This window comes from Myotis myotis, unplaced genomic scaffold, assembly GCF_014108235.1.
Source record: "Myotis myotis isolate mMyoMyo1 unplaced genomic scaffold, mMyoMyo1.p scaffold_m19_p_11, whole genome shotgun sequence".
Taxonomy (NCBI): domain Eukaryota; kingdom Metazoa; phylum Chordata; class Mammalia; order Chiroptera; family Vespertilionidae; genus Myotis; species Myotis myotis.
The window spans coordinates 64,797,917-64,824,414 of NW_023416315.1; the positions used below are offsets into that span (position 1 = coordinate 64,797,917).

At 38.8% G+C, this 26,498-nt stretch overlaps 1 protein-coding gene across 1 annotated transcript in view; it reads left to right on the forward strand.

The window, feature by feature from the left end:
* The window catches only part of GRM8 (glutamate metabotropic receptor 8), a 727,600-nt gene that overhangs the window by 316,925 nt on the left and 384,177 nt on the right, over window positions 1-26,498 (forward strand). Inside the window, exons 3-5 of the mRNA XM_036328793.1 lie at window positions 17,969-18,104; window positions 18,558-18,712; window positions 19,728-19,865. Of these exons, the coding sequence (XP_036184686.1) occupies window positions 17,969-18,104; window positions 18,558-18,712; window positions 19,728-19,865 (429 nt within the window). The remainder of the gene's footprint in view (window positions 1-17,968; window positions 18,105-18,557; window positions 18,713-19,727; window positions 19,866-26,498) is intronic.

Genomic DNA, 26,498 nt, shown 5'->3' on the forward strand with positions numbered 1-26,498 from the left:
TTCCTGGTGTGACATTAAGACTGAGGTACTGGCATGCTCTTTGGAAGCCTGGGAAGTGTGGCACTGTTCTAGCGGCTTTACTTGAAAGTGGGCAGATAGACATGGTCATTTAGTTGACAGACAACCATATATTAGTGTCAGTATGTTATTACCCTTTGGCCAATTTCTGCAAAAAGACTCTTCCGAATGCCTGCTTGGGAGGTGCCAGTCATGCTGCTGGGTAATAAGCAGTGAAGGGGGCCAGGTGCTCCCTGTTCAGCATGAAGGCTTTCACTTTTTAGGGACTAACTCAGTCCTCAGCTGTGTCTGTTGTCCTTGAATTCCTTCTCTACAGAAAGTGACCTCTGACCTGTGCAGAGGGACAGCAGGTGGAGGAGGGAAAGGACTTACAAAGATTTCCACCCGCTTCTACTTTGAAGCCCACTTTCTGGAGTCCCTGGGGCCTCCATTCCAGGTCCTTTCTGGTGTTAGGTGGGGTGACTGCTTTGTTTCTGCGGTGTCAGCCCCATCCCCATGCTCTATGGGCTTTAGTTTCTTCTACTCTGGTAAGTTAGTTACGACTGGGCCATTATCTGCTTTTCAGCTTTCAAAACGCTAGTGATATTTCTTTCTGTTTTCCCTGTTTTATATTCAACAATGTAGTTGGACATTTGGGAGAAGCCACAGGTACATGAGTGCATTTTATTCTTCATGCATAACCAGATTCTAGTCCACACAACAGTTCTTCTGCTGTCCTGTTAGTGACATAGGACAAAAGTCATTGGAAGGATGCTGTAGCTGGTGACTTGTCACCAGCTTCTGGTTTTTGAAAAGGGTGGAGGAAAAGACAGAAGAAAAGGAATGTGGAATAGGTAAAGCAATCTGAGAGGGGAATTAAACGATGAGAGAAGGGAGGCTATTATTGAATAGTGTAATGACATGTATTAATGGACAAATCAGCATGGAGATGTGCCCATCTTCATGACTATGCGTAACCCTCACTCTCATGTTATTTTTTTTAAATATATATATTTTATTGATTTTTTACAGAGAGGAAGGGAGAGAGATAGAGAGTTAGAAACATCGACAATAGAGAAACATCGATCAGCTGCCCCCTGAACATCCCCTACTGGGGATATGCCCGCAACCAAGGTACATGCCCCTGACCGGAATCGAACCTGGGACCGTTCAGTCTGCAGGCCGACGCTCTATCCACTGAGCCAAACCGGTTAGGGCACTCCCATATTATTTTTATTGGACTGACCAGGAACTACAGCGCTCCAACAAACTGGTGTCCAGACCCCAAACAGCGGACAGAGGCTCTAATACTCTTATAAAAATTAGTTTTTAAATTTCCCTTCAAGCTCTGACTAATGAAGCCAGGTTTCATAATTTTGAATTGAACAGGTTTTCTTGTGTGTCTTCTAGGCTCTTAAAAATGATTTATTATATTTTACATGATGTTCTGTTCCCATATTAGAACTTACATAACTCACAGTGCTCATGGGAGGTAGTGTCTGTGGTATATTCATAGAAACACAAAATGCTGAAATTCGAAGGAATCTGAAGATCCTCTCGTCAAGAACACTTCTTTTTACAAACGAGGAAACATAGCCATCGAGGCTGTGTCTGCCCAAGGTCAGACAGGAAATGTGGGCGTTGATCCAATGCAGGGATGAGAAAATTATGTCATATCACAAGCAAACTTGTTAAAAGGATAGAACCAGTGCTCTGGCATACAATTCATATTTCAGGATTTTTTCACAAGCCATACTGCTTCTCATGTTGTAGCTATTCACGTGCTGTATATGTTAAGATACAATGCACTTGCAGAGAGGATGTGTTTTACCCAGAAGTCACAGCATGAATAGAAATTGTAGAAACCACATCACAGAAATGTATGAGGTAACACCTTGTTATCCTTTTGTCATTTGTGGTTCTGATCGGTTTTCGTTTCTTGTGTTTGGATGACGTTGGGGTTACTGAAAGCTTAATGTTCTTTCAAGAACCTCTTTTGATAAATGATATGATGTAATGAAGAATGTTATAACACACTGTCAAATTTCCTGTGCCACTGAAGATGTAGAAGTTCCTTGGTTTTAGGCGAGAGTGTTTGATAGTGAATACCGAAATGATAGGATTTTGCCCTGGCTCAAACATTTTCACAGTTCGCAAGAATAGGAAGAAAAAAATTTTAAAAATGTTTTCTAAAGTTTTGACATATTTTGGCATGAAATAAATAATGCCATGTGTATAGCTGTTTGATTAGCTATGATTAAAATTTATTGAACCCAACTGAAATTTGATTAGCTATGATTAAAATTTATTGAACCCACTGAAATCCTTCTTAGAATTGATGCTTTTCTATTTCTCCTTCAACAGGCCATTTTAATGGTTACTTATATTTTTTTCTCTGTGTTCCCTCTACCCCAGGGTGAGTTGTTTGTTTCCTATTGTGGAAAAGTGAAATTAAATCCCCTTTAGCACATAAATGCTGGGTGTTGATTACATCATATTTAAATTATTAATGGCAATCACATTTTCATGGGAAATAACGAACATGTCTGCTGACTTAGTGCCAATTAGAAATAGATTTTGCTGGTTTCTGGGTAGCGAAAGCAATCCTAGCTCACTTCGGAAGTGTCTTCTGACTTGTTGGTCCTGGTGTATATCAATGTGCCATTCAGTTACTTTTCACACTTCTCTGGCCATGTATTCCCATGGTGACTGGCAGAAGCCGGTGAATCTAATTCACAGTTAGGCGACTCCATTCCCTTGCTTCCTCGTTCCTATGCTTTCCTGCATTACGGCATCTCTCACATCAAATTGTAGTATTTTTTTACATATTGTGTGTTTTATTTTTGCATAAAAAATATGCCTCAAGAGCAGGGAGCATGTCTTCTTATTCATCTTGCAACTCCAGATTCCTGCAGAGCACTCTGCATGCAGTAAGAGCTCAGTTAATGCTCCGTGAGTAATGGCAGGCATGCCTGGGTTCATGGGAAATAGAAACCTGCAGGACACTCTTTGGAGAGGATGTTAATGAATGACACTTTTACCTAACCTCAACCAGAACGAAAAGCATTTTTCTAAATTATTTAGTCCTGATGGTATACAATATTTTGATTATACTAACTTACCTGTTGATGCTGTGTTGAATTATGTATATTCAGGAGATTTAATGACCATGGAGACAGTTACTGAGAGACAATAAGAAAGTACAGTGAGTATACTTGACTATTAGGGTTAGACTCAGGAGGTCTGTACTTAATTTGCTCAGCATCGCTAATCATCAGGGAAATGCAAATTAAAACTATAATGAGCTATCGCTTCACACCTGAAAGGATGGCAATTATAAAAAACAAACAACCCCCCCCCCCCAAATCCCAACTAAACAACAAAATATAATAAGTGTTGGTAAGGATGTGGAGAAATTGGAAACTTTGGACACTGTTAGTAGGAATGTAAAACTGTACAGCCTTTATGGAAAATAGTATGTAGGTTCCTCCAAAAATTAAAACCAGAACTAGCATATAATTCAGCAATCTCGCTTCTGGGTAGTTATAAAAAAGAATTGAAATCAGGATCTTGAAGAGATGTCTGTATTCTCATGTTTGTTGCAGCATTATTCACAAAAGGCAAGATACGTAAACAACCCAAATACCCATTTTTAAATGTGTGGATTAAAATGTGGACTATATATACAATGGAATGATAGTTAGCTTTAAAAAGAAAGAAATCCCACTGCTTGTGCCAACACAGATTAACCTGGAGAAAATCACGTTAAATGAAATAAGCCAGTCTCACAAGGACAATATTGTCTGATTCTACTTACATAAAATCTCTAAAATAGTCAAACTCTTAGAAACAGGGTAGAATTGTTGTTGCCAGGGGCTGGGAGGAGGGGGATGAAAGATGAAGAAGAGCTAGATATCTGCTGTACAACATCTAGTTAACAGTGCCTATAGTTAACAGCACAGTATAATGCAATTAAACATTTGTTAAGAGGTTAGATCTCATGTTAGGTATTCTTAACGCATGCACACACACACACACACACACACACACACACACACACAGACGGGACACACGGAAACTTGTTGAGATGATAATAGATACATTTATTATCTTGATTTTGGTGATAGGGTCCTGGGTGTATGTGCAGACTCATCATCAAATTGTATACGTTAAATATGTGCAGCTTTTATATATCAATTTTATTTTAATAAAGTTGTTACATTTTTTAAATAAGAGTCCTTTAAATAACTAAAATTTAAGATAGCTTGCGACAAAAAACTCTCTTCTCTTTTTAGTTCTATTTGAACCCAAGAAGTTAATATGTAACTATATTTTTAACCTTTTGTATCTCAAACACATATATCAAACCCTGCTGTGGAAAATGATGCTGTATTACCTAGAAAAACACCACCAGTACTTGCATTGCTTAAAGCCTAAGATTTTTAAAAGGCTTTTGATGGTTATTTTTGTTCTCTAAAGTCTATTTCTTAGTTTAGTCACTACTGTACATTGGTTGTGGTGCAATTCTTGCTTGAAATAGTTATTTAGCTAAAATAATAATAATCTTTTTAGCTATTATTTTCTTCTCCCTTAAATCGAGAATGTCAGCCTACTGTTGAAAATGCTGCTTTGAGTAAAGACCACCGATTAAAAGCCAATATATGGACAACTTATAAGTAGAATAAGATATTACTTGCATCCTGGATAGAAGAATGCATATGGTTTGCAAGCTCTGATGGCTGCTATTGATATGCTGTTGGAAATGGCTTTGCTCTGTACAGGCAAAACATAGAAGCTGAGATGCTTTGCCTTTTTCTGGATGATGGTATTTTTAATACATGGATGTGTGTATTACCTCTTTATTAGATCAACCCACAATATCATGAAATAGTAGCATCTTGTTTATTCACTTATCACACATGCCCACAGGTATGCTTCACTAGACCCTAGAGATAGATATGAGCTCTATGAAGATAGAGGCCTTCTCTGTATGGTTCCCTGTTCTATGCTCTGCCTACAAAGTATCTGACCTGTAGTAGGTGCTCAATAAATATTTGTTGAAGAATTGAGAAATGGTAGATGCCACCAATGCCCTCCCTCCCCCTCACTAAATCAATGGGTGTAATTCTGTAATGAATTCCTAATCTGTAACTGAATTACTAATTTCTGAATTCATTATAATGGGCTTAATTCAAAGTCCAACACAAATATATATATTTGTTCACAGTGAGTAAGAAATTAAACAGTGATCACTTTGATTTCAATAGCCTTGGGCATAATAGTTTTTCCAGGCAATGGGCTGGAAAATATGAAATTTCTTTTCTCTCAGAGAGTCTGTTCATATTGGACATTTGAGCATTTACAGGGAATTAGTTTTATTTTTTGAAATCTTCCTGTCATTTTGTTGGCCCCAGTGTCTGGAAATCTACTTTGAAATGGCAAAACAAACAAATGAACAGACAACACAAAAGAAAAATCCCCAAACACTCCAAGAAGAGTACTGTTATCGGTGGCGTGTCCTGTGAGTCCCCACCTGGTGCTGGTGGAAGTGCAATTCTTGGAGTGCTGCAGGAACAAGAATTTCCTGAGGCCCCCGGGGGAAGATGAGGTATCATAGAAAGCTTTATTGTTGATGTAACATTAAGGGAGCTCCCCTCCAAGGTTCCATCGCCCCCAGTCTCCCCGTGTAGAAAGTCCCATTTTGTCTTCGGCAGGGTTAAGATCAAAGCCACTGCCCGGAGTCTTTGCTCCGTATTAAAGTCCAATCCAGTCCAGCATCTGGCTAGCATAGCTTGTGTTCCCAGCTGCAGTCCATTGTGTGTGGGTCTGCATGGCCATGGGCCACGTGGCTTCTATGGCCACATGGTCATGGAGGGAGGACAGACAAGTGCCCACCATGGACCAAGAGAATGTAAGGGCAAGCAAGCGAGAGAGAGAATTCCTTTGTCTCAGGGTTTTAACTGGGAACTTAACCAATTAAGCCTTTAGGATTTCGGGCGCTTGCTTGCAGTAGCTCTGCCCTTCTCGCTATGATCGTTGTTCTGCAGACCGGACTGGCAGGCAAGTACCTTCCCTACTTAACTGGGCTTCACTGCGCCTGCGCTCATCTTCCCTTTGTTGAACCATTTCCCCTTGTGATTTGCAGGGAATGGACCTGTGGTTTCCTGGGGAGTGTAAAGTTGCTGTTTCCTGTTGAAGCTGCCCAGATGACCATGCTTGTAATGTCTGGCTTCCCCTTTGCTTTCTTCCTATTTTAATATTAGTTAGCTAATTATGGCGATGACAGTTCTAAGAAACTAATCCAAATAAATACAAAGACACACCACACATTAGTAAAACTTATTTAAAACTAGTCAAGTATTCCTTCTTTAACTGTTCCTAACCCCACATTTACTGTTTGATCCTATAGAGAAGCCATGTTTTGCCCACCTCCAAAGATACTTCTGGTCTGGATAGTCTGCGTTCTAGCCTTTCCTTTCTCTTTTCTCTTCTCTTCCTTCACTCAGACCCATGCCTTCTCAGAGATTTCCAGTTTTCAGGCTTGGGAAGAGGCAACACATGAGAAGTTTAGCTTTAGCTTCTAACTTTTGGCAGTTAACATCCCCATTGACTGGAATCTCTAGTGAGATTTATTATTCTATGAATTTGGGGAATGAAATTTGAGGCGTCTACAAATAATGGTATAGATGGCTATTGCTGGGTGAAATTGAATTACCGTATCTGTTTGAGGTTTGTGAATTCTTATTTTAATAATTTACAACTAACGTGTTTTCTAGGGGGAAAAGTGATCTGTTAAGTACTTATTTAATCCTTATTCATCTACTTGGAAGATACCAGCATTTTTTCAATCTTCAGGTGAAGGACAGAAGCACAGAGAAGTCCCACAACTTACTCAGAGTCACAGAGCCAGCAGGTGAAGGGCCAGAATGTTGTGCCCCAGAGATGACATTTGTAACCACCATATCACTCTTCTGAGCAGACATTTGGATCTGTGACAAGCTATGGCTGAGTTAGAAAGCCTGGGATCCTGGACACGGACCCTGGGAACCTATCCCAGCCCAATCTGCCTCCAGAGCATCATGCTCTCTCCAAGCATCCCCATGGAGATGGGCAGGGGAAGCATTCTCTGTGCCAGTCTTTTCATAGTGGATTGTCCATGTTGCTGCTCTTCATGGGATACAGAAGGAAGTAGTAGTATTTGGCTCATGCTTCTGTAGCAGAAGCTTCATTCCCTCATTTTATTTTATTGCTTTTAGGGTTCCTTTAAGAGTCCACATGGCATTTGATAAGAGGAAAAAAGACATATAATGTTTGTGTGTGTGTGTGTGTGTGTGTGTGTGAGAGAGAGAGAGAGAGAGAGAGAGAGAGAGAGAGAGAGAGAGAGAGAGAATGAATGAGCACAGCTTTAAGTGTAATTTTGCTCTTTTAAGTCCATGTTAGAACACTTTTTTTACTGTGATGCGTGAGATAAACCTCTTTCACAAAGTGTACTTTAAACTGATAAACACACACTTCCATCATGTTATGCACTTTTCTGCTAAGTCCCAGTTGTACACCACATAAGGAAGTGAAAATACTGTTACAAGAGGCGTGATTACACTTATTTGAACCTTAGAACCAATGTCATTCGACTATCAATAATAGGCCAATGACTTTAGGCCAAATTGTTATTTTACTTTTGCTTCCAGAAAGATGGAACGAAATTATGCCAAGGGTAATCAGGGTGGAGAATTTTGATTTGTAAAAAGAAATATATATTTGGTCTTTATCCATATTTCTGGCACAGGGCTCTTAAAACCTTTGGAATTTCTGAAGTGATGCGTGTGATTGAGCTGTATTTTGTTATATTAATAAGGTGACTTTGGAAAAGCCTTTAGCTAACCTGAGAATGGGGCTTGTTGCCAGGAAAACCAGAGGTAACAAGCTGGGGAGGAGGGTGGTCTTTCAGAGCCAAACCCCTAACATGTGGACTTCAATGCTATATCTTGGTAGATAGCGACAGATTGAGGTGAATTGTAGGACAGTTGGTGTCCAGAGAATTACTTGGTGAGGGGAAAAGCTCCCCACCCTTGGATTGAAACTGGGATCTGGACACTAAGAGTTTATGTGTTAACATTGTCTTGAAGAAAAAGACAAAAACTTGTTCTTTCACTGCTATTATCTGAAGGTACATTCATAAAAAATAAATACTAGTTGACTGGCTATATCACATTTTTATTAGTTCAAAATCAGTCCATTATAGACAATATTTTATGGTAAATAAAAATTTTTGACCACTTTTTTTTTTACCAATAGTTTAGTTATTCTCGTTAACAATGGGTAAACAGTTAATTATGTTGAATTGTTTATGTCCGAAAATCAAAGTCTGTCATGCATATCTATCAATTTATACAAGTGGAGACTTGATCTGATTTACTTAGACCTTAACTTGACCAAAACTCTGAAACAACTTGAGATACAGGTAGTAATCATGCTGTTTAAAAGAGAATCACATTTAATATTCTATGCGTAGCTTTGTTAGTAATTTCATTCTAAGAATTGAATCCTTGATTTTCACCACAGTTGGAACTTGGTGCTTTGACATTGTTTTTTTGTTTTATTTTTCTCCTTGGACAAATATTAATAGATATTTTGTTCTTAAAAATAAGCAATAACTAAAAACATGATTTTCTTATCCTTTCACATTTCATTAAGAAAACTTCTCTAAATACCAGGGAGTTTATGGTCCTGTTTTCCTTCTCCAAGGTGGCTACAATTCCAGTTTTGTACTACCGGTATTTTTATATTGTTTTTCTCTGTGCAATTAAGTCCTCTTTGAAGAGGTGTTTTGCAATTAAACAATAAAATTGTATCAGTGATTTAACTTACATTGTTATTTCAGAGATGCATCTTCATTTCTCTGTAAATCTTAATTTGTATATATGGCCAGTCTCCCTTCAGATCAGATCCCCATTCAGTGAAGGCCATGTTGCTTTTGCCTCAGGGACTGCTCTGTAAGCCCTTGAATGGTTACCTGGCTGCAGAGAGCTGCCTGGCCCAAAGTCTCTGCCCCCCTAGCCAGAACTGCCCACATCCAATGACTGATTGATGTGGAGGTATAATGGCCCTGCCTTCCTGGTCTAATTCGGGAACAACTCTGGAGGCCATCCTAGCCTCAGAGCCCCCGGTGGCCTTGGATGTTTGTCTTTGGGCCACAATCAGCTGGACATCTCCTCACCCAGTCCTACTTCATTCCTCAGCCCTCTATAAGGTGGATGCCAAGGATAGTTATGCATTTCAAACTCCTTCTAAGGCTCTGTTTCTGGGGAGCTCAGCCTGCTACCATATTGTCTCAGATTTCAGATTCTGGCCCATTAATAATCTGTAGGCAAATGTTCAAGTGAAACAGAACCTGTGGCTATTTCCACAACAAATGTGCTCAATAGTTGGCACCATGAATAGTTTAATAGTATTTGCCATTCTTTTATTCTTTTAAAGAGTAAATTTGAATTTTCAACCTAGATTTTAGCAATACTTACGGACTTCCTTTGAAAGAAGACTTGGATTCTTTGGGTAGGAATTAGGGGGTTGGGGAAATGGATGTAACTAACTTTTAATATTCTCTCACATTGAGATTGCTTCTATCACATTGTGATAACCAATAAGAGGTGAAAAGTGAAATCTAGTCATTTGTAGACATGGATATATAATATAGTCATTACAGGCAATTGGCAGGCATCACTTCTCAGAATTTAAGATAATTGATAATATTATACAAAAAATGGTGAAGGATTTAAGAATATGATCTGTTGACAATCCCATGTATTATGTCTGATTATCAATTATCTTCCATTTCAAGTTTGGTGTTGATGCTTATCTGGTCATGGTTATTATTATTACTACTACTAATAATGTGCCACATTTGTGTAGAATTTTATATCATTTTACCCTTTGTAATTTTATTCTCTTGACGTCCTGGGTGATGGTTGTTATGAACCTGTCACAGAGGTAAAGAAATTAAGGGATGAGAGACTAGCTCAAAGTCACACAGGACCCACCCTCAGATCTTTTGGCTCCAAGTCTGTTCTCTTTCTCATTCCAACATCTTTCTGCACTAGGAAACCAACACATAGAAATGAACCTTTCATCTCTCAGGCCAGAGACATTGGGCCACTCACATATGAGTCTCAGCTTTCTAAAGGGAAAAAATATTGAATGGAATTGTTTACACATTTGCTTTTGTATCAACAAGAGCAAATTATTGTGCCACCCTGTAGATGAGTAAACTAAAGCCAAGGTAACATTCTAATTCATAGCAGCCAGTTAAAAACTATTTTGGGAGATAGCGCCCATGTCAGTGGCAATTTCCTCTAAATTACCTGGTCCAATTTTTTTATGCCACTTATTTTTACATATGTATTTACATGCATCTTTTGCTTTCCTATTTGGCTAAAAGGAATTTGAAGGCAGGATTATTTCACCTCTATTTCTCTATATCAGAAGCATCTATAACAGGTCTTGCATTTATTAATTAACAAATATTTGTTGAAGTCTCTGTAGCAAACCGTGATAGGTGTCAGGGGGTTTGGTAGTAAATGTGAAAGACAGGGTTCAGTAGTCATGGAGCTTATAGTCTAGGGCCGTGTTCGGCAAACTACGGCTTGCGAGCCACATGCGGCTCTTTGGCTCCTTGAATGTGGCTCTTCCTAAACCTTAGGAGTACCCTAATTAAGTTAATAACAATGTACCTACCTATATAGTTTAAGTTTAAAAAATTTGGCTCTCAAGAAATTTCAATCATTGTACTGTTGATATTTGGCTCTGTTGACTAATGAGTTTGCTGACCACTGGTCTAGGGTGAAAACAAATAACAAAATTTTAAAAAATACAATTATTGTGGTTGCTCCAGTGCAAAGATGAAGTGGAAGATAGACACCATGAGAAAATTTTCCTGAGGACATGTATTTACAGGGGCAATTAGAAAAGCTTTTTTGTTGATTTGTTTATATTTTTGTTTTTTAATAGAAAAATGTATTTTTAATTGTTTGGCATTATAAATTTTAACAAACTTAAGGTATAATTTATTTAATTTATTTTTCATCAACAGTAGACTGATTACATATATACTGAAGAAATTTAAGTCAATTATGTAATCTGCATTAGATCTAACTATCTTAATTAAGTACTTAATACTCAACAAAAGTACTATATTTATATAGCTATCCATTAGATTTACAAGGGATGGCCTGCTGGTTTTTTAAATGAGTCTTTAAATTTGCTTTATCTTATTCATCAATTATTTGTATCCACTAAACCATTAAGCAACAGGTATAGTCAATTATTGATGGGAAAGATGATAGAAAATTCTAGACTTGGTGTCAAACAGCTCTGGTTTGAATCTGGGTCCCAGCCTGTTGCTAACTGTTGATGTCACTGTTCCTCAGTTTCCACATCAGAAATAAGATGATAATACCAAGCGTAGAGGTTGCTATTAGGAGTAGTGAGGTGTCATAGAGTGAATGAGACTGGAAGAAGTGATCACAGGTGTTATAAATGTGCCTACTCTTACAGTGTTCAGCTGAACAAATGGTCTTTTAATTGTCATTAAGGAATCAAAAGGAAAAGTCTTTATATAGGTCAGGAAGTCGGGAAATTCTAGAAAGCAGTCAGTTATAAATTCCCCCATACAACATTTTTTCCCCTATGTGCTAAGCTTTAAAAGTTATTTCTTGCAGAACTGAGCACACCTGCAGAATAGGAAAGTTAATGCCCCTAGAATTGTACACAATCAGTACTCTTTCAGAATGAGATACGGAAAATAGATGCAGTAGACACGCTCTTTGATGGAGGACAACTCCTCTTCCTCCTACGCACTCCAGGAGTCTAAATCAAGTCAGAGAGTCTCTTGAAAAATTGAAACAGTAGATAAAGAGCACTAGAGGAAAACACATTTTTTTATTAAGCCTGAATGTTCAAATAAATTTCAGTTTTTTTAAAAAAAACAGTATACAATGACATCTTATGAAGTCATAGGACATTGTTTATTACTGTATTTTTAATATTTCTTATGCTGTTATCTTTCATCATTAGAAAATTTTACATCTTTATCTGGCTTTTCTTATGTATACCTCTTGTCATCCTATCTAATAAAGAGGGAATATGCTAATTGACCCTCACACCATCGCAAAAGATGGCTGCGCCCACAGCCAATAAGGAGGGAATATGCTAATTGACTGCCCCACCCTCAAAGATGGTGGCGCCCACAGCCAATAAGGAGGGAATATGCTAATTGACTGCCCTGCCCTCCAAGATGGTGGTGCCCACAGCCAATAGGGAGGGAATATGCTAATTGACTGCCACACCCTCAAAGATGGCAGTGCCCACAGCCACAAGATGGTGGCGCTCCGTCTCCTCAGCCCCCCAGCTGCCCACAGCCGGCCCAAGGGACAGGCAAGCCTCGAATGGCAGCTGCCCAATTGCCCAGGGCCGCCCAAGGCTCAGGTAATCAGGGCCAGCCAAGGCTTGCACTGTGGTAGTGGCAGCAGCAGAGGTTTGATGGGGCATCGCCTTCCCCTGATTTCCAGGTTGCCTCCCACCCCTGAGGGCTCCTGAACTGTGAGAGTGGGCAGGCCGGGCTGAGGGACCCCCCTCCAGTGCATGAATTTTCTTGCACTGGGCCTCTAGCTTAATTATAAGACTGCTGAGGACAGGCAATCAATGTCTGTAGCTCCTGAAACTAGGTAGACAATGCTCACATATGAGTGGATTAATTGTCTGCCTTTTTGACAGATATGAAGACAGAAAGTGTGAATGAGTATCAGGGCCAAGAAAAGAATCCTAATCTTCTAACTCCAATCACTTGAGAAGCAACACAGTCCATGATTTAATAAAATATCCATCAAGCTCCAAACAGCAAAGTGCCATGTGGAGCAGGTTCTCCATAAGTATTTGTTCAGCTGAAGTGAATTAATTATGCTGTCCCCCTTTCCTGAAAAATACAAATTGGCCATGATGACAAATACTAGGTGAGGCAGAGGAATAAAAAAACTGTGAAATGGATTTAGACTGTGTAAATCTAACTTCACTAACAAAATGTTTAATAGATCCTGAATGAATAAATCATTGCATTCAGGCTGAAGTCTATGTCTGGATTGCCTGTTTGCCTCATATGAAATAGTCTTAATAAAAATTTTCCAGCCTTCATATCTGCTGGCTATGAAGTCAGTAGTAATCTCAGACTGATGCTTAGGATATGGCATCTTTAATGGGATGCTTAAGTAATCACAGCAATTTAATTAAAAGGGCAGTAATATTTTGAAGCAGCTATTGTTCCCTAGAGAGTGTTGTAGTTTTGGTCTTACATTTTTATAGTTACCTAATGCTTCCGCTCCCCACAGTTTTGTGTCTATGTGTTTATTTGATTTCTTAAAGACATTGTAGTTTTCAACTTACTGCTAGACTTTGTCCCAAATGTTTCCTCCTTCAAATATGTGATCACTCCTTTCCAGACTCATGCACTGGCCCCCTCTCCAAAGCTCGTGGGTTTTCCTAGCTCCATCGTTCGCCTTTTCTTATTGTTGACTTCAGTGTTTCCTCTGAGTGATCTCCTCACTCCCAACACTTCAACTACCGACTGTGTCAGCATCTGACAAAACTGTAATTACATCTCCCTTCTCTCTCCTTAGCTCCAGGCCCACTTTTTCAGTTTGATGTTTCATGGGTGCTTCAAAGACAGCCTGTCCTGAATCAAAATCGTGCTTTTCTCCCCCACCTACCTGCTCACTCTCCTACCTGAGTTTTTCCTACTTGCTTAATGGTGACACCGCATAAACTGGTCACAAAGGCCCAAACCTTGGAGTCACGCTTAGTGGTTTCTCATTGCCTCCTACTTAGATCAATCAGCACAGCCTAAATGTTTACAATTCTCATTTGCCAATCATACTTCAATAGGCTGTAAAACCTAGTACAAAGCACCACAGATTCGAACTCACATTCTGACAGCTCCATTTGATGCTCCTTAGCTTAGGTAGCACTGTGTTTCCCCTTTGCCTGTCCCCATAACCTCCCAGCTGGGCTCATTGCCGCCTATTCTTTCCACTCCAGGGTGCCTTCTACATCAAAAATCCTCATCCATTTTTCTTTCGTAAAATGCATAGACAAGACATATTTTTATGGGCTACTAAAACATTTAGGGAGGAATTTAAGCATTTTAATTATTCATAATCTCCCATAGGCCTGAACACCGTGCATAATCTGGCCTCTTGCCTCACACTCACCTCTCATCTTTGTCTTACATTTCTCTCCCCATCATTCATGAACTCCACGGGCTCTTCCCTGCCCTCCACTGGCTCTTCCCTGCCCTTTTCCATGTTCTCCTCTCCCATTTTCTCTCCTTTTTGACCTCAACTAAGTGACATCACTTTAGGGAGGCTTTTCCTGAATACTCCTCCCTCTAAATTAAATTCCCTCACTCTTCCCCACAGGACTTGCCATAATTTATAATTATGCGCTTTTTTTGTGTTTTGTTTTGCATTAAGCCTGGCTCATGCACATTTCTCAACTCTGTGAAGTCAGAGACCATATCTATTATATTCATCATGACATCCCATGGCCCCCACATAGAATCTAGCAGATGGTGGGTACTCAATACACATTTACTGAAAGAATGAATCCATCATCTCAACTATTAATGGCATATCAGTAGGCTAGTTAACTACATGCTCAGTCTATGGATTATGGGCAATTCCCACCCCTGAAGGCCATGCTATAAGGTTAGTAAAGATATTACAGGGATAATTTTGATTGCTTTAACGTAAAGAAAAATAAACCTCCAGTAATCTAGAATGTTAATCATTCATTATTGGCATGCATGTTAAGTCTGATCACAATACATTGGACATCTATTGTCTGGCTATTAGACATGTCCTCTTTATTTGGTTACCTGATGTTTTTTCCTAAAACATAAAGCCCATTCTGTAGTTCTCCTGCTTATGAATTTTCAATGGATTTCTTAGAACTAACTAAAATGTTCAATAGGTCCGGAATGAATGAATGTTTTCAAGATAAAGCCCTAATTGCTTGCGATTCTCAAGCTAGGCCTGGCCATTCTGTCCAGCTTCAACCTCAGCCAGTCTATCATAGGCCATGATCAAGCAAGGTTCTTTCATACTTGGCCTCTTTCAGAAATATCCCACTCTTTTCCCTATATGGTTGTTGTATTTGTCTTTAAAATCCATCTCTCTCAGCCCTGGCCAGTGTGGCTCAGTTAGTTGAACATCCTCTCATGTACCAAGAAGTTGCCAATAGGATTCCTTGTCAGAGCACATGGCCAGGTTGCAGGCTCGATCCCCAGTAGGGGACGTGCAGGAGGCAGCCAAATGATGGTTCTCTCTCATTGATGTTTCTCCCTCTTCCTTCCTCTCTCTGTAAAACCAATAAAAACATATTTTTTAAAAAGAAGAAACTCTTACCTTTAAAAAAATTTCACCTCTCTCAGACAGTTTTGTTACATATTCCTCTGTGCTCCCATTTGTGGTATATTCTCTTAATTTTGAAATTTATTGCATATTCCATGATAATTTATTGGAATGTCTGTCTCCCAAACTGGATGATAACTCCTGGATTGGACTCTGTATTCCCAGTGTTCAGCCTAGTGCATAGCATATAATGGCACCCAGTAACTTTTGGGTATCTGAATGCATTGTTAATGGTTTGGGAGTAAAAATGCCTTTTCCTACAAAACAATGGTATGAATGGTGATTTAATATTCAACTGACTCAAAAAGCCTGCTTAAAACATAATAGAACTGAAACATATTGCTAATATTGCTTTCCACACCCCTAATATTAGCATGTTATTTCTCTGCTCTTATTGCCCCCAAGAAACCTTCCTTCTTCTTTTATTCTAGCCCAGTGGCAGAGATCTATCTTAAACTTTTCTTTTTGGTCTCTCTTTGCCTTACAAGGAAAGGCCAAGGAAGAGTTCTTTCTGTAATAGTGGGATGGGATTTCTACCATTTTGATTTTCATGATGGAGACATATGTCAACTGAGGGTTTGAATCTTTGGAATTTGTCTGTGTCTCAAATAGTCATGAAAACCACTTGTTTCATAACATGCCATTATGCTAATGCATAAGAATTTTTCTGCCATACTATGAGATATAAAATGAAAATAACTTTAAAGGAGCTCTATTAATAAATAAAAGTATCAAAAGGACCTTCCTATTAGTGTTCTCATGCATAAGAAAGTCTTACTCATGCTTTTCACTAATCCAGGCACTTGTACTTTGACTTGTATTAAATTAATCAAAAGGGACTTTCTTCCTTGACTTCTTAACCCTCATCACACTTTTTGTATGCTTTGGTTTTCTTAGAGACAGCCACAAAAAAATAATGCTTAAACTTGGGGGAAAAATATGATGTATGATGAAATAATTGATGTAATGTATTTGATGCATACATTATAATGCAAACAAACATGACTGCTTTTAATAGGTGAGAAAGGCAGATGTTTTAAGAAACAATATTCTGTACCAAATCATGTGTTTTTATAAAGTAGCACTGTTGGTGGGAATGCAGATTGGGGCAGTCGCTGTGGAAAGCAGTATGGAGTTACTTCAAAAAATTAAAAATGGAACTATCTTATGACCCAGTGATTTCACTTTTGGGAATTTATCCAAGGAAACTTGAAACATTCATTCAAAAAGAATATATGTGCACCTATGTTCACTGCAGTGTTATTTGCAATAGCCAAGATTTGGAAGCAGCAAAGTGCCCACCAGTAGATGAGTGTATACAAAAGCTGTGGTACATTTACATAATGGAACACTACTCGGCCATAAAAAAGAAAGATATCTTACCCTTTGTGACAACATGGATGGACCTGGAGAGTATTCTGCTAAGCGAAATAAGCCAGTAAAACCCAGTCAGAGAAAAACGAGTACCAGATGATTTGATTCATTGTGGAATCTAATGAACAAAATGAACTAACAAGCAAAAGAGTGACCAACTCATAGATACAGAGCAGGCTGACAGCTGTTGGAGGGTGGGAGTTGGGTAGGGGTGTGGAAGGATTGAGCATAAAAGGAAAAAAAGAGAAAAAACTCATGGACATGGGGCACAGTGTGGTGATTGCTGGGGGCAGGGGGCTGGAGGGAGGAAGAGGAGAGTATAGGAGGGATAAATGGTGATGGATAAAGACTTGACTTGGTGAACACACAATACGGTATATAGATGATGTGCTGTAGAATAGTGCACCTGAAACCTATATAATTTTGTTAGCCAGTGTCACCCCAATAAATTCAAGAAAAAAGAAAAAAGGCAAGATATAAAATGTTGGTGACGATATGGAGAAAAGGGAACCGTTATGCACTATTGAATACTCAAGATATAAAAATCTAAATTGGTACAGTAACTACTGAAAACAGTATGAATGTTCCTCAAAAACTAAGACTACAACTACCATATGATACAGCAATCCCCTTCTGGTTATGTATCCAAAGGAAATATAAAGAGAATCTTGAAGAGATATCTGCATGCCCATTTTCTTTGTAACGTTATTCACCATACTTAAGATATAAAATACCCCAAGTATTCATCAACAGATAAATAAATAAAGAAGATGTGACCATATATGTGTGTGTGTATACATGTATATTTCATTCTTGAGAAAGAAAGACATACCACCATTTGGGACCACATAAATGGAACGTGAGGGCAGTATGCTAAGTGAAGTATAATGGTGGTGACCAGGGGTAGAGGGCCAGGTTGAATAAGTTGTGGGGAGCTAACGTACAGTACAGTGATTATAGTTAATAATATTGTTTTATATACTTACAAGTTGCTAAGATAGTGTACTTTAAAAATTCTCATCACAAAAGAGAGAAGCAATATTCTGTACCAAAGCATGTGTTTTTATAAAGTAGCTAACCTCATTAAGTTGGTTAAATAAATGCCCTTTCTGAGTCACTGTCTTCTTTTTTTAAAAAAATAGGTGGTGTTTGCATTGCTCAATCACAGAAAATCCCACGTGAACCAAGACCTGGAGAATTTGAAAAGATTATCAAACGCCTGCTAGAAACACCTAACGCCCGGGCAGTGATCATGTTTGCCAATGAAGATGACATCAGGTACTGATTAATTTTCTTCTTTATGCAGGATCAGATTTGTGGCCCACATCCTTTTTTTCTAACATATCTCATATTCAATATAAAGTCTTGTGAGATTTCACAGGAATTGAAACATTCGTATGCAATTTACAGATTGCCTTCTGGTGCACGGAGACACAACAGCCTTAGAGTTCCTAAGTCTGAAATGTCTATTGAGTAAAATCTGGGGATTGAAAGAAATGAGACAAGTAAGGTTGATAGAATGAAGGGAATGAGGTTAAGGATAATTAACAGGGGCTGGAGTTAAAGTCACCAATATATCTCCTTTAGAAGATGATAAGACTCAGGCAGTTAGAATGATTGTCTAATGGTGCCCTACTGAATGTATATAACTTGATATAGCCATCTTGTAACATTCATAACTGTAGTGTTTCTTGATAAATGTGGTATGTTTATTTCTTTTTATTATGATAGGAGGATATTGGAAGCTGCAAAAAAATTAAACCAAAGTGGGCATTTTCTCTGGATCGGCTCAGATAGTTGGGGATCCAAAATAGCACCTGTTTACCAGCAGGAGGAGATTGCAGAAGGGGCTGTGACGATTTTGCCCAAAAGAGCATCAATTGATGGTAAGGATGCATGGTAGAGAATTTGTTTTCATTCCAATTAAATCTAAACTCAAAGGTGAAACCAGAGGATCAGCATATGAATAAAACACACCCATTATTGATAACTCTGGAAAGAATTTTTTGTTCTGATGGCAACATTGCCAAGACAGTAACTATTTAACCTAGCACATGTATTTTTATTAGAAGAGTACCTACTGGATTTTTTTTAAGAAAGGCAATTATAGTTGACCTTATGTATTTCCATGATGTTAGCCATTTTCATGATGTTACCTTACCCTCTAAGTTTGCATATTTCCATGGGCATATCTGTTGGTTATAGCACTGTTAGAGGGAGAGGGCTTGCTTCATAGAATATGAAGACGTGATGCTGGGCTGACCCTATGGATACAAACCCTACAGCAAAGATGTGGCGCATCCCTGAAAGGCAGCTTGTCTCCCAAATGTCTTTGCCAATGGTGCTGACAGTGATTGCTGACAGTGATTGAAATTTCTACCTTTGCCATTACCCTTTTGAGTAAGGCATTGTTTCCAGCTGGTCTCCCTTCAATGTGGTCATTACCCGAGCAGGCTGACATGACTCGGAAGATTATATTAGTACTGATTAGTTAATTGAATTAGTTGAAAATGGAACATATAGGACATAAATTTTGAGGTGGGTAAAAGCATAGAAGTCTTGAACATTAACTCTTGAAAGGAGAGAGAGAGAGAGAATGAATGAGTGAATGTCTGAGTTGGTTCTGACTATTTAACATGAGGTCACTGGTCACTGCCACTGGGAGACCTAGCAGAGGGAGAGGTTGAGATGACAACAGGCTTTCCTGTTACACTCATCCCTAGTGCCAGGTGCCTGAATGGTGACTGCTTGGTGTTTGCCATAAGGGAAGCCTTTGGTTCTCCTCCATTCTTTTTTCATGGAATAATCACAGTATAACATAAAATCCATTTAAAAGCTCTGATAGTATTTGGTTTTGATTTTGAAAGAATATTAAAATCATACCTTTCTTCTTTAAAATAGGATTTGATCGATACTTTAGAAGCCGAACTCTTGCCAATAATCGAAGAAATGTGTGGTTTGCAGAATTTTGGGAGGAGAATTTTGGATGCAAGTTAGGATCACATGGAAAAAGGAACAGTCATATAAAGAAATGCACAGGTAGCCACTTAAATGTTTTCCTTGGCGCATTTGTTCTATCATTACCTGTGAAATGGAGTGTTTCTACATGGATAACTATGAGGGTATTTTCTGTTTTCTTCTGTCTGTTGTCATAATTTCCCGGAAGGGCTGAGCATACACTGCTCATTCAACAAACTTAGGTGTACTCTTTGGTTCTTACAGTTAAACAACAAGTATTTACTGGGCATGTGCCAGGTGCTGGGGTATTTCAGTCCTATTTAAAAAAGCATTTATTGAGTTTCTACTTGGGGCAGAACACTTTATTAAGATTGGGGGGGGGGTGAGTATGGGCAACTAAGCAAGACATGATATTGCTCTCCAGTAAAGATGATGGATCAGCCCTAACCAGTTTGGCTCAGTGGATAGAGTGTCGGCCTGCAGACTCAAGGGTCCCAGGTTCGATTCTGATCAAGGGCATGTACCTTGGTTGAGGGCACATCCCCAGTGGGGAGTGTGCAGGAGGCAGCTGATCGATGGTTCTCTCTCATTGATGTTTCTAACTCTCTATCCCTCTTCCTTCCTCTCTGTAAAAAATCAATAAAATATATTTTTTAAAAAGATGATGGATCATAATAATTTGCTATAAGACACTGATTAAAAAAATACTATTTCAATCCATGGCTCCTATAATACTATTGCCTCCCATATTCTGCATAGCACTAGCAGCTGTGACTTTTCTTTTTTTTTTTTTTTTTTTTTTATTGCTTAAAGTATTACAAAGGGTATTACATATGTGTCCATTTTATCCCCCCGCCCTAGACAGTCCCCTAGCCTCCCCTATCCCCCAATGTCTTATGTCCACTGGTTATGCTTCTATGCATGCATACAAGTCCTTTAGTTGATCTCTTACCCCCCTACCTCCTGCCCCCCAACCCTCCCCGGCCTTCCTGCTGCAGTTTGACAATCTGTTTGAGGCAGCTCTGCCTCTGTATCTATTATTGTTCAAAAGTTTATAATGGTCTCTATTATCCATGAATGAGTGAGATCATGTGGTATTTTTCCTTCATTGACTGGCTTATTTCACTTAGCATAATGCTCTCCAGTTCCATCCATGACGTTGCAAATGGTAAGAGTTCCTTCCTTTTTAGAGCAGCATAGTATTCCATCGTGTAGATGTACCACAGTTTTCTAATCCATTCATCTACTGATGGGCACTTAGGCTGTTTCCAGATCTTAGCTATGGTGAATTGTGCTGCTATGAACATAGGGGTGCATATATCCTTTCTGATTGGTGTTTCTGGTTTCTTGGGATATATTCCTAGAAGTGGGATCACAGGGTCAAATGGGAGTTCCATTTTCAGTTTTTTAAGGAAACTCCATACTGTCTTCCATAGTGGCTGCACCAGTCTGCATTCCCACCAGCAGTGCACAAGTGTTCCTTTTTCTCCACATCCTCTCCAGCACTTGTCGTTTGTTGATTTGTTGATGATAGCCAGTCTGACAGGTGTGAGATGGTACCTCATTGTTGTTTTGATTTGCATCTCTCGGATGATTAGTGACTTTGAGCATGTTTTCATATGTCTCTTGGCTTTCTGAATGTCCTCATTTGAAAGGTGTCTATTTAGGTCCTTTGCCCATTTTTTGATTGGATTGTTTATCTTCCTTTGTTAAGTTGTATGAGTTCCCTATAAATTTTGGAGATTAGGCCCTTATCGGATATGACATTGGCAAATATGTTTTCCCACACAGTGGGTTTTCTCGTTGTTTTGTTGATGGTTTCTTTTGCTGTGCAGAAGCTTTTTATTTTGAAGTAGTCCCATTTGTTCATTTTCTCTTTAGTTTCAAGTGCCCTAGGAGCTGTATCAGTGAAGAAATTGCTTCGGCATATGTCTGAGATTTTGTTGCCTTTGGATTCTTCTAGAATTTTTATAGTTTCCTGTCGTACATTTAAGTCCTTTATCCATTTTGAGTTTATTTTTGTGTATGGTGTAAGTTGGTGGTCTAGTTTCATTTTCTTGCATATATCTGTCCAATTTTCCCAGCACCATTTATTGAAGAGACTATCTTGGCTCCATTGTATGTTCTTGCCTCCTTTGTCAAATATTAATTGAGCATATTGGTTCGGGCCGATTTCTGGGCTCTCTATTCTATTCCATTGATCTATATGCCTATTCTTGTGCCAGTACCAGGCAGTTTTGAGAACAGTGGCTTTGTAATACATCTTGATATCTGGTATTGAGATCCCACCTACTTTGGTCTTTTTCAGGATTGCTGCAGCTATTCGAGGTCTTTTTTTATTCCAGATGAATTTTTGGAGAGTTCGTTCTAGATCTCTGAAGTATGCCATTGGTATTTTAATGGGAAGTGCGTTGAATTTATAGATTGCTTTGGGTAGTATGGACATTTTAATGATGTTGATTCTACCAATCCATGAACACGGTATGTTCTTCCATCTGTTTATGTCTTCCTCTATATCTTTTTTCAACGTCCTATAGTTTTCTGAGTAGAGGTCTTTTACCTCTTTAGTTAAGTTTATTCCTAGGTAGCTTAATTTTTTTGGTGCGATGGTAAACGGGATTGTTTTTATAATCTCTCTTTCTGAAAGTTCACTATTGGTGTATAGAAATGCCTCGGATTTCTTGGGGTTAATTTTGTATCCTGCTACATTGCCAAATTCATGTATTAAGTCCAGTAGCTTTTTGATGGAGTCTCTAGGGTTTTGTATGTATAATATCATGTCGTCTGCAAATAAGGACAGTTTTACTTCCTCTTTTCCAATTTGGATGCCTTTTATTTCTTCTTCTTGCCGAATTGCAATGGCTAACACTTCCAGTACTATGTTGAACAGGAGTGGTGAGAGGGGGCATCCCTGTCTTGTCCCTGTTCTTAGGGGAAATGGTGTTAGTTTTTGTCCATTGAGTATGATGTTGGCTGTGGGCCTGTCATATATGGCTTTTATTATGTTGAGGTATGATCCTTCTACTCCCACCTTGCTGAGAGCTTTTATCAAAAATGGGTGTTGAATTTTGTCAAATGCTTTTTCTGCATCAATTGATATGACCATGTGGTTTTTTTCTTTCAATTTGTTTATGTGATGTATCACGTTTATTGATTTGCGGATATTGTACCATCCTTGCATCCCTGGGATAAATCCTACTTGGTCATGGTGTATGATCTTTCTGATGTACTGCTGGATCCGATTTGCTAAGATTTTGTTGAGGATTTTGGCATCTATGTTCATGAGGGATATTGGCCTGTAATTCTCTTTCATTGTGTTGTCTTTACCTGGTTTTGGTATTAGGGTGATGCTGGCTTCATAGAATGAGCTTGGAAGTGTTCCTTCCTCTTGAATTTTTTGTAGTAGTCTGAGGAGGATAGGTTTTAGTTCTTCCTTGAATGTTTGGTAAAACTCCCCTGTGAAGCCGTCTGGTCCTGGGCTTTTGTTTGCTGGAAGCTTTTTGATGACTGCTTCAATTTCTTCCATAGTTATTGGCCTGTTGAGATTTTTAGATTCTTCCTGATTGAGTTTTGGAATATTGTATTTTTCTAGGAATTTGTCCATTTCCTCCAGGTTGTCTAGTTTGTTGGAGTAGAGCTGTCCATAGTATTTTTTAACAATCATTTGTATTTCTGTGGGGTCTGTTGTTATTTCGCCTCTATCGTTTCTGATTTTATTTATTTGGGTCCTCTCTCTTTGCTTCTTGGTGAGTCTGGCTAGAGGTTTGTCAATCTTGTTTATCCTTTCAAAGAACCAGCTCTTGGTTTCATTGATTTTCTGTATTGTTTTTTTGGTCTCTATGTCATTTATTTCTGCTCTAATCTTTATTATCTCCTTCCTTCTGCTCACTCTGGGGTTTTCTTGTTGCTCTCTTTCTAATTCTTTGAGTTGTAGAGTTAGCTGATTTACTACCATTTTTTCTTGTTTGTTGAGATAGGCCTGTAGAGCTATAAACTTCCCTCTCAGGACTGCTTTCATTGTGTCCCATAGGTTTTGGATTGTTGTGTTTTCATTGTCATTAGTTTCCAGGATGTTTCGAATTTCTTCTTTGATTTCATTGGTAACCCAATCAATATTTAATAGCATGCTATTCAGCTTCCAGGTGTTTGAGTATTTTGGGTTGTTTTTATTGTAGTTTATTTCTAATATTATGCCCTCGTGGTCTGCGAAGACGCTTTTTATGATTTCAATTTTCTTGAATTTGGGGATACTTTGCTTGTGACCCAATATATGGTCTATTTTTGAATATGTCCTATGAGCATTTGAGTAGAATGTATATTCCCTGGCTTTCGGGTGAAGTGTTCTGAAGATGTCTATTAAGTCCATCTGATCTAGTGAGTCATTTAGGATTGCTGTATCTTTGCTGATTATTTGTCTAGAGGACTTATCCAGTGCTGTCAGTGGTGTATTAAAGTCCCCTACTATGATTGTATTGTTGTCGATGTCTCCTTTGATATCTTCTAGGAGTTTTTTTATGAATTTGGGTGCTCCTGCATTGGGTGCATATATGTTTACCAGGATTATATCTTCTTGTTGTATTGATCCCTTTAGTATTATGAAGTGGCCTTCCTTATCTCTTGTTATGGCCTTCACTTTGAGGTCTATTTTGTCCGATATAAGTATTGCTACCCCAGCTTTCTTTTCCTTTCCATTTGCCTGAAAGATATTTTTCCATCCTTTCACTTTCAGTCTGTGTGAGTCCCTTCTAATGAGGTGGGTTTCTTGTAGACAGCAGATGTATGGGTCATGTTTTTTTATCCATTCAGCCACTCGATGTCTTTTGTTTGGAGCATTTAGTCCGTTTACGTTTAAAGTTATTATTGAAAGGTACTTGTTTGTAGGCATTTCTGTTTTTGTGTGGCTGTTTTCTTTCTGAGCTTTTTATTTCTTCTTTTTATACCAGTCCCTTTAGCATTCCTTGCATTGCTGGCTTGGTGGTGATAAACTCCCTTAGCCTTTTTTTGTCTGTGAAGCTTCTTATTTCCCCTTCAAGTTTGAATGATAGCCTTGCTGGATAGAGTATTCTTGGATTCAGTCCTTTGCTTTGCATCACTTTGTAAATTTCCGTCCATTCTTTTCTGGCCTGATGTGTTTCTGTTGAGAAATCATTTGACAATCTAATGGGAGATCCCTTGTATGTAACTTTCCGTCTCTCTCTTGCAGCCTGTAAGATTCTCTCTTTGTCCTGAACATTTGCCATGGTAATTATGATGTGTCTTGGTGTGGGTCTTTTTGGGTTCACCTTGTTTGGGACTCTCTGGGCTTGTGTGACTTTTTTCTTCCCCACCTCAGGGTAGTTTTCTGATATTATTTCTTCTAATAGGTTTTCTAATCCTTGTTCATCCTTCTGTTGTTCTGGTACCCCTATTATTCGTATGTTGTTTCGTTTCATGTTGTCCCAAAGCTCCCTTAGGCTCTCCTCCTGTCTTTTCATTTTTTTCTCCAATTGCAGTACATTTTGGGTGTGTTTTGCTTCCTTGTCTTCTAAATCACTAATTCGGTCCTCCGCTTCTCCTAGTCTACTGTTGATACTTTCAATGGAGTTTTTCATTGCAGCTATATCACTCTTCATATCTTCTTGGGTCTTACTTAAGTTGTTGATTTTTTCATCTGTTTCTTCTAGCTTCTTCCATATGTTATCGATTTTTTCATCTGTTTCTTCTAGCTTCTTCCATATGTTATCGATTTTTTCATCTGTTTCTTCTTGCTTCCTGCTGAGGTTGTCGATTTTTTCCTCCATCCGGTTTATGCACTCTAGGACCCTTATTCTGAATTTTTTTTCTGTCATGTTGCATGCCTCTGTATTACTTAGCTGCTTTTCTGGAGAGTCCTCCTTCTCTTTCCTTTGGGGGTTTCTTTGTCTACCCATGTTTGATCTCACTGACATATCTAGACGTTGAGTCGTTCAGTGGCTGCTCCCTTGGTGGCAGTGACTCCTTGGTCTGCGGTTCCTCTTCGGGCGGTTGCGGTAGCAGCTGCTCTTCAGTTGGCAGCAACTCCTCTGGTGGGTGCTGTTCACAGCTGTGGTGGCTCTTCTGGCTGGTGGGGCGAGGTTTCACGTACAGCTGCTGTTCCTCAGCAGAGGGTGTGGTGCTCAGGAGGTTGCTGTTGCTTGGATCTGCTGTGTTGATTTAAAGGCACAAAATACAACACAACAAGGCACCACGTACCAGGCACTATACACAAATATATTCACGATATTAATAACCCCAAATAAAGGTGACCACCTGAATTAAGAGAATTAGGGGATAAGGAAGAAGGAAGAGAAAAAGAGAAAAGAGAAAAAGAAAAGAAAATTAGGGACCAAAAAAAGGAGTGCAAAAATGAAAGTGGGAAAAAGGAGGGGGGAAAGTAAAAGCGAGAAAAGAAAGGAAAAGAAAAAAAAAGAGCGAAAAGAGAGAATGAAGTGGAAGAGGGGAAGAGACTTTTTATATGAGGAGAATGCTCCTATAGAACAGCCATTAATCCCAACAAATTCCAGCAACAGCTCCCTGGAGATAAATGCAAACTAGAAACAACCAATAATATAACGATGAAAATAGAATGGAGAACACTAATCCCAAAATAAAATAAAGAGAAAATAAAATGGCACTTTAAAAAAAATGGTAAAATGGTAGCAGTAATAATACTGGTTAAAAATAAGAAGGTAGTAATTAAAAGGGTAAAATCAGGTG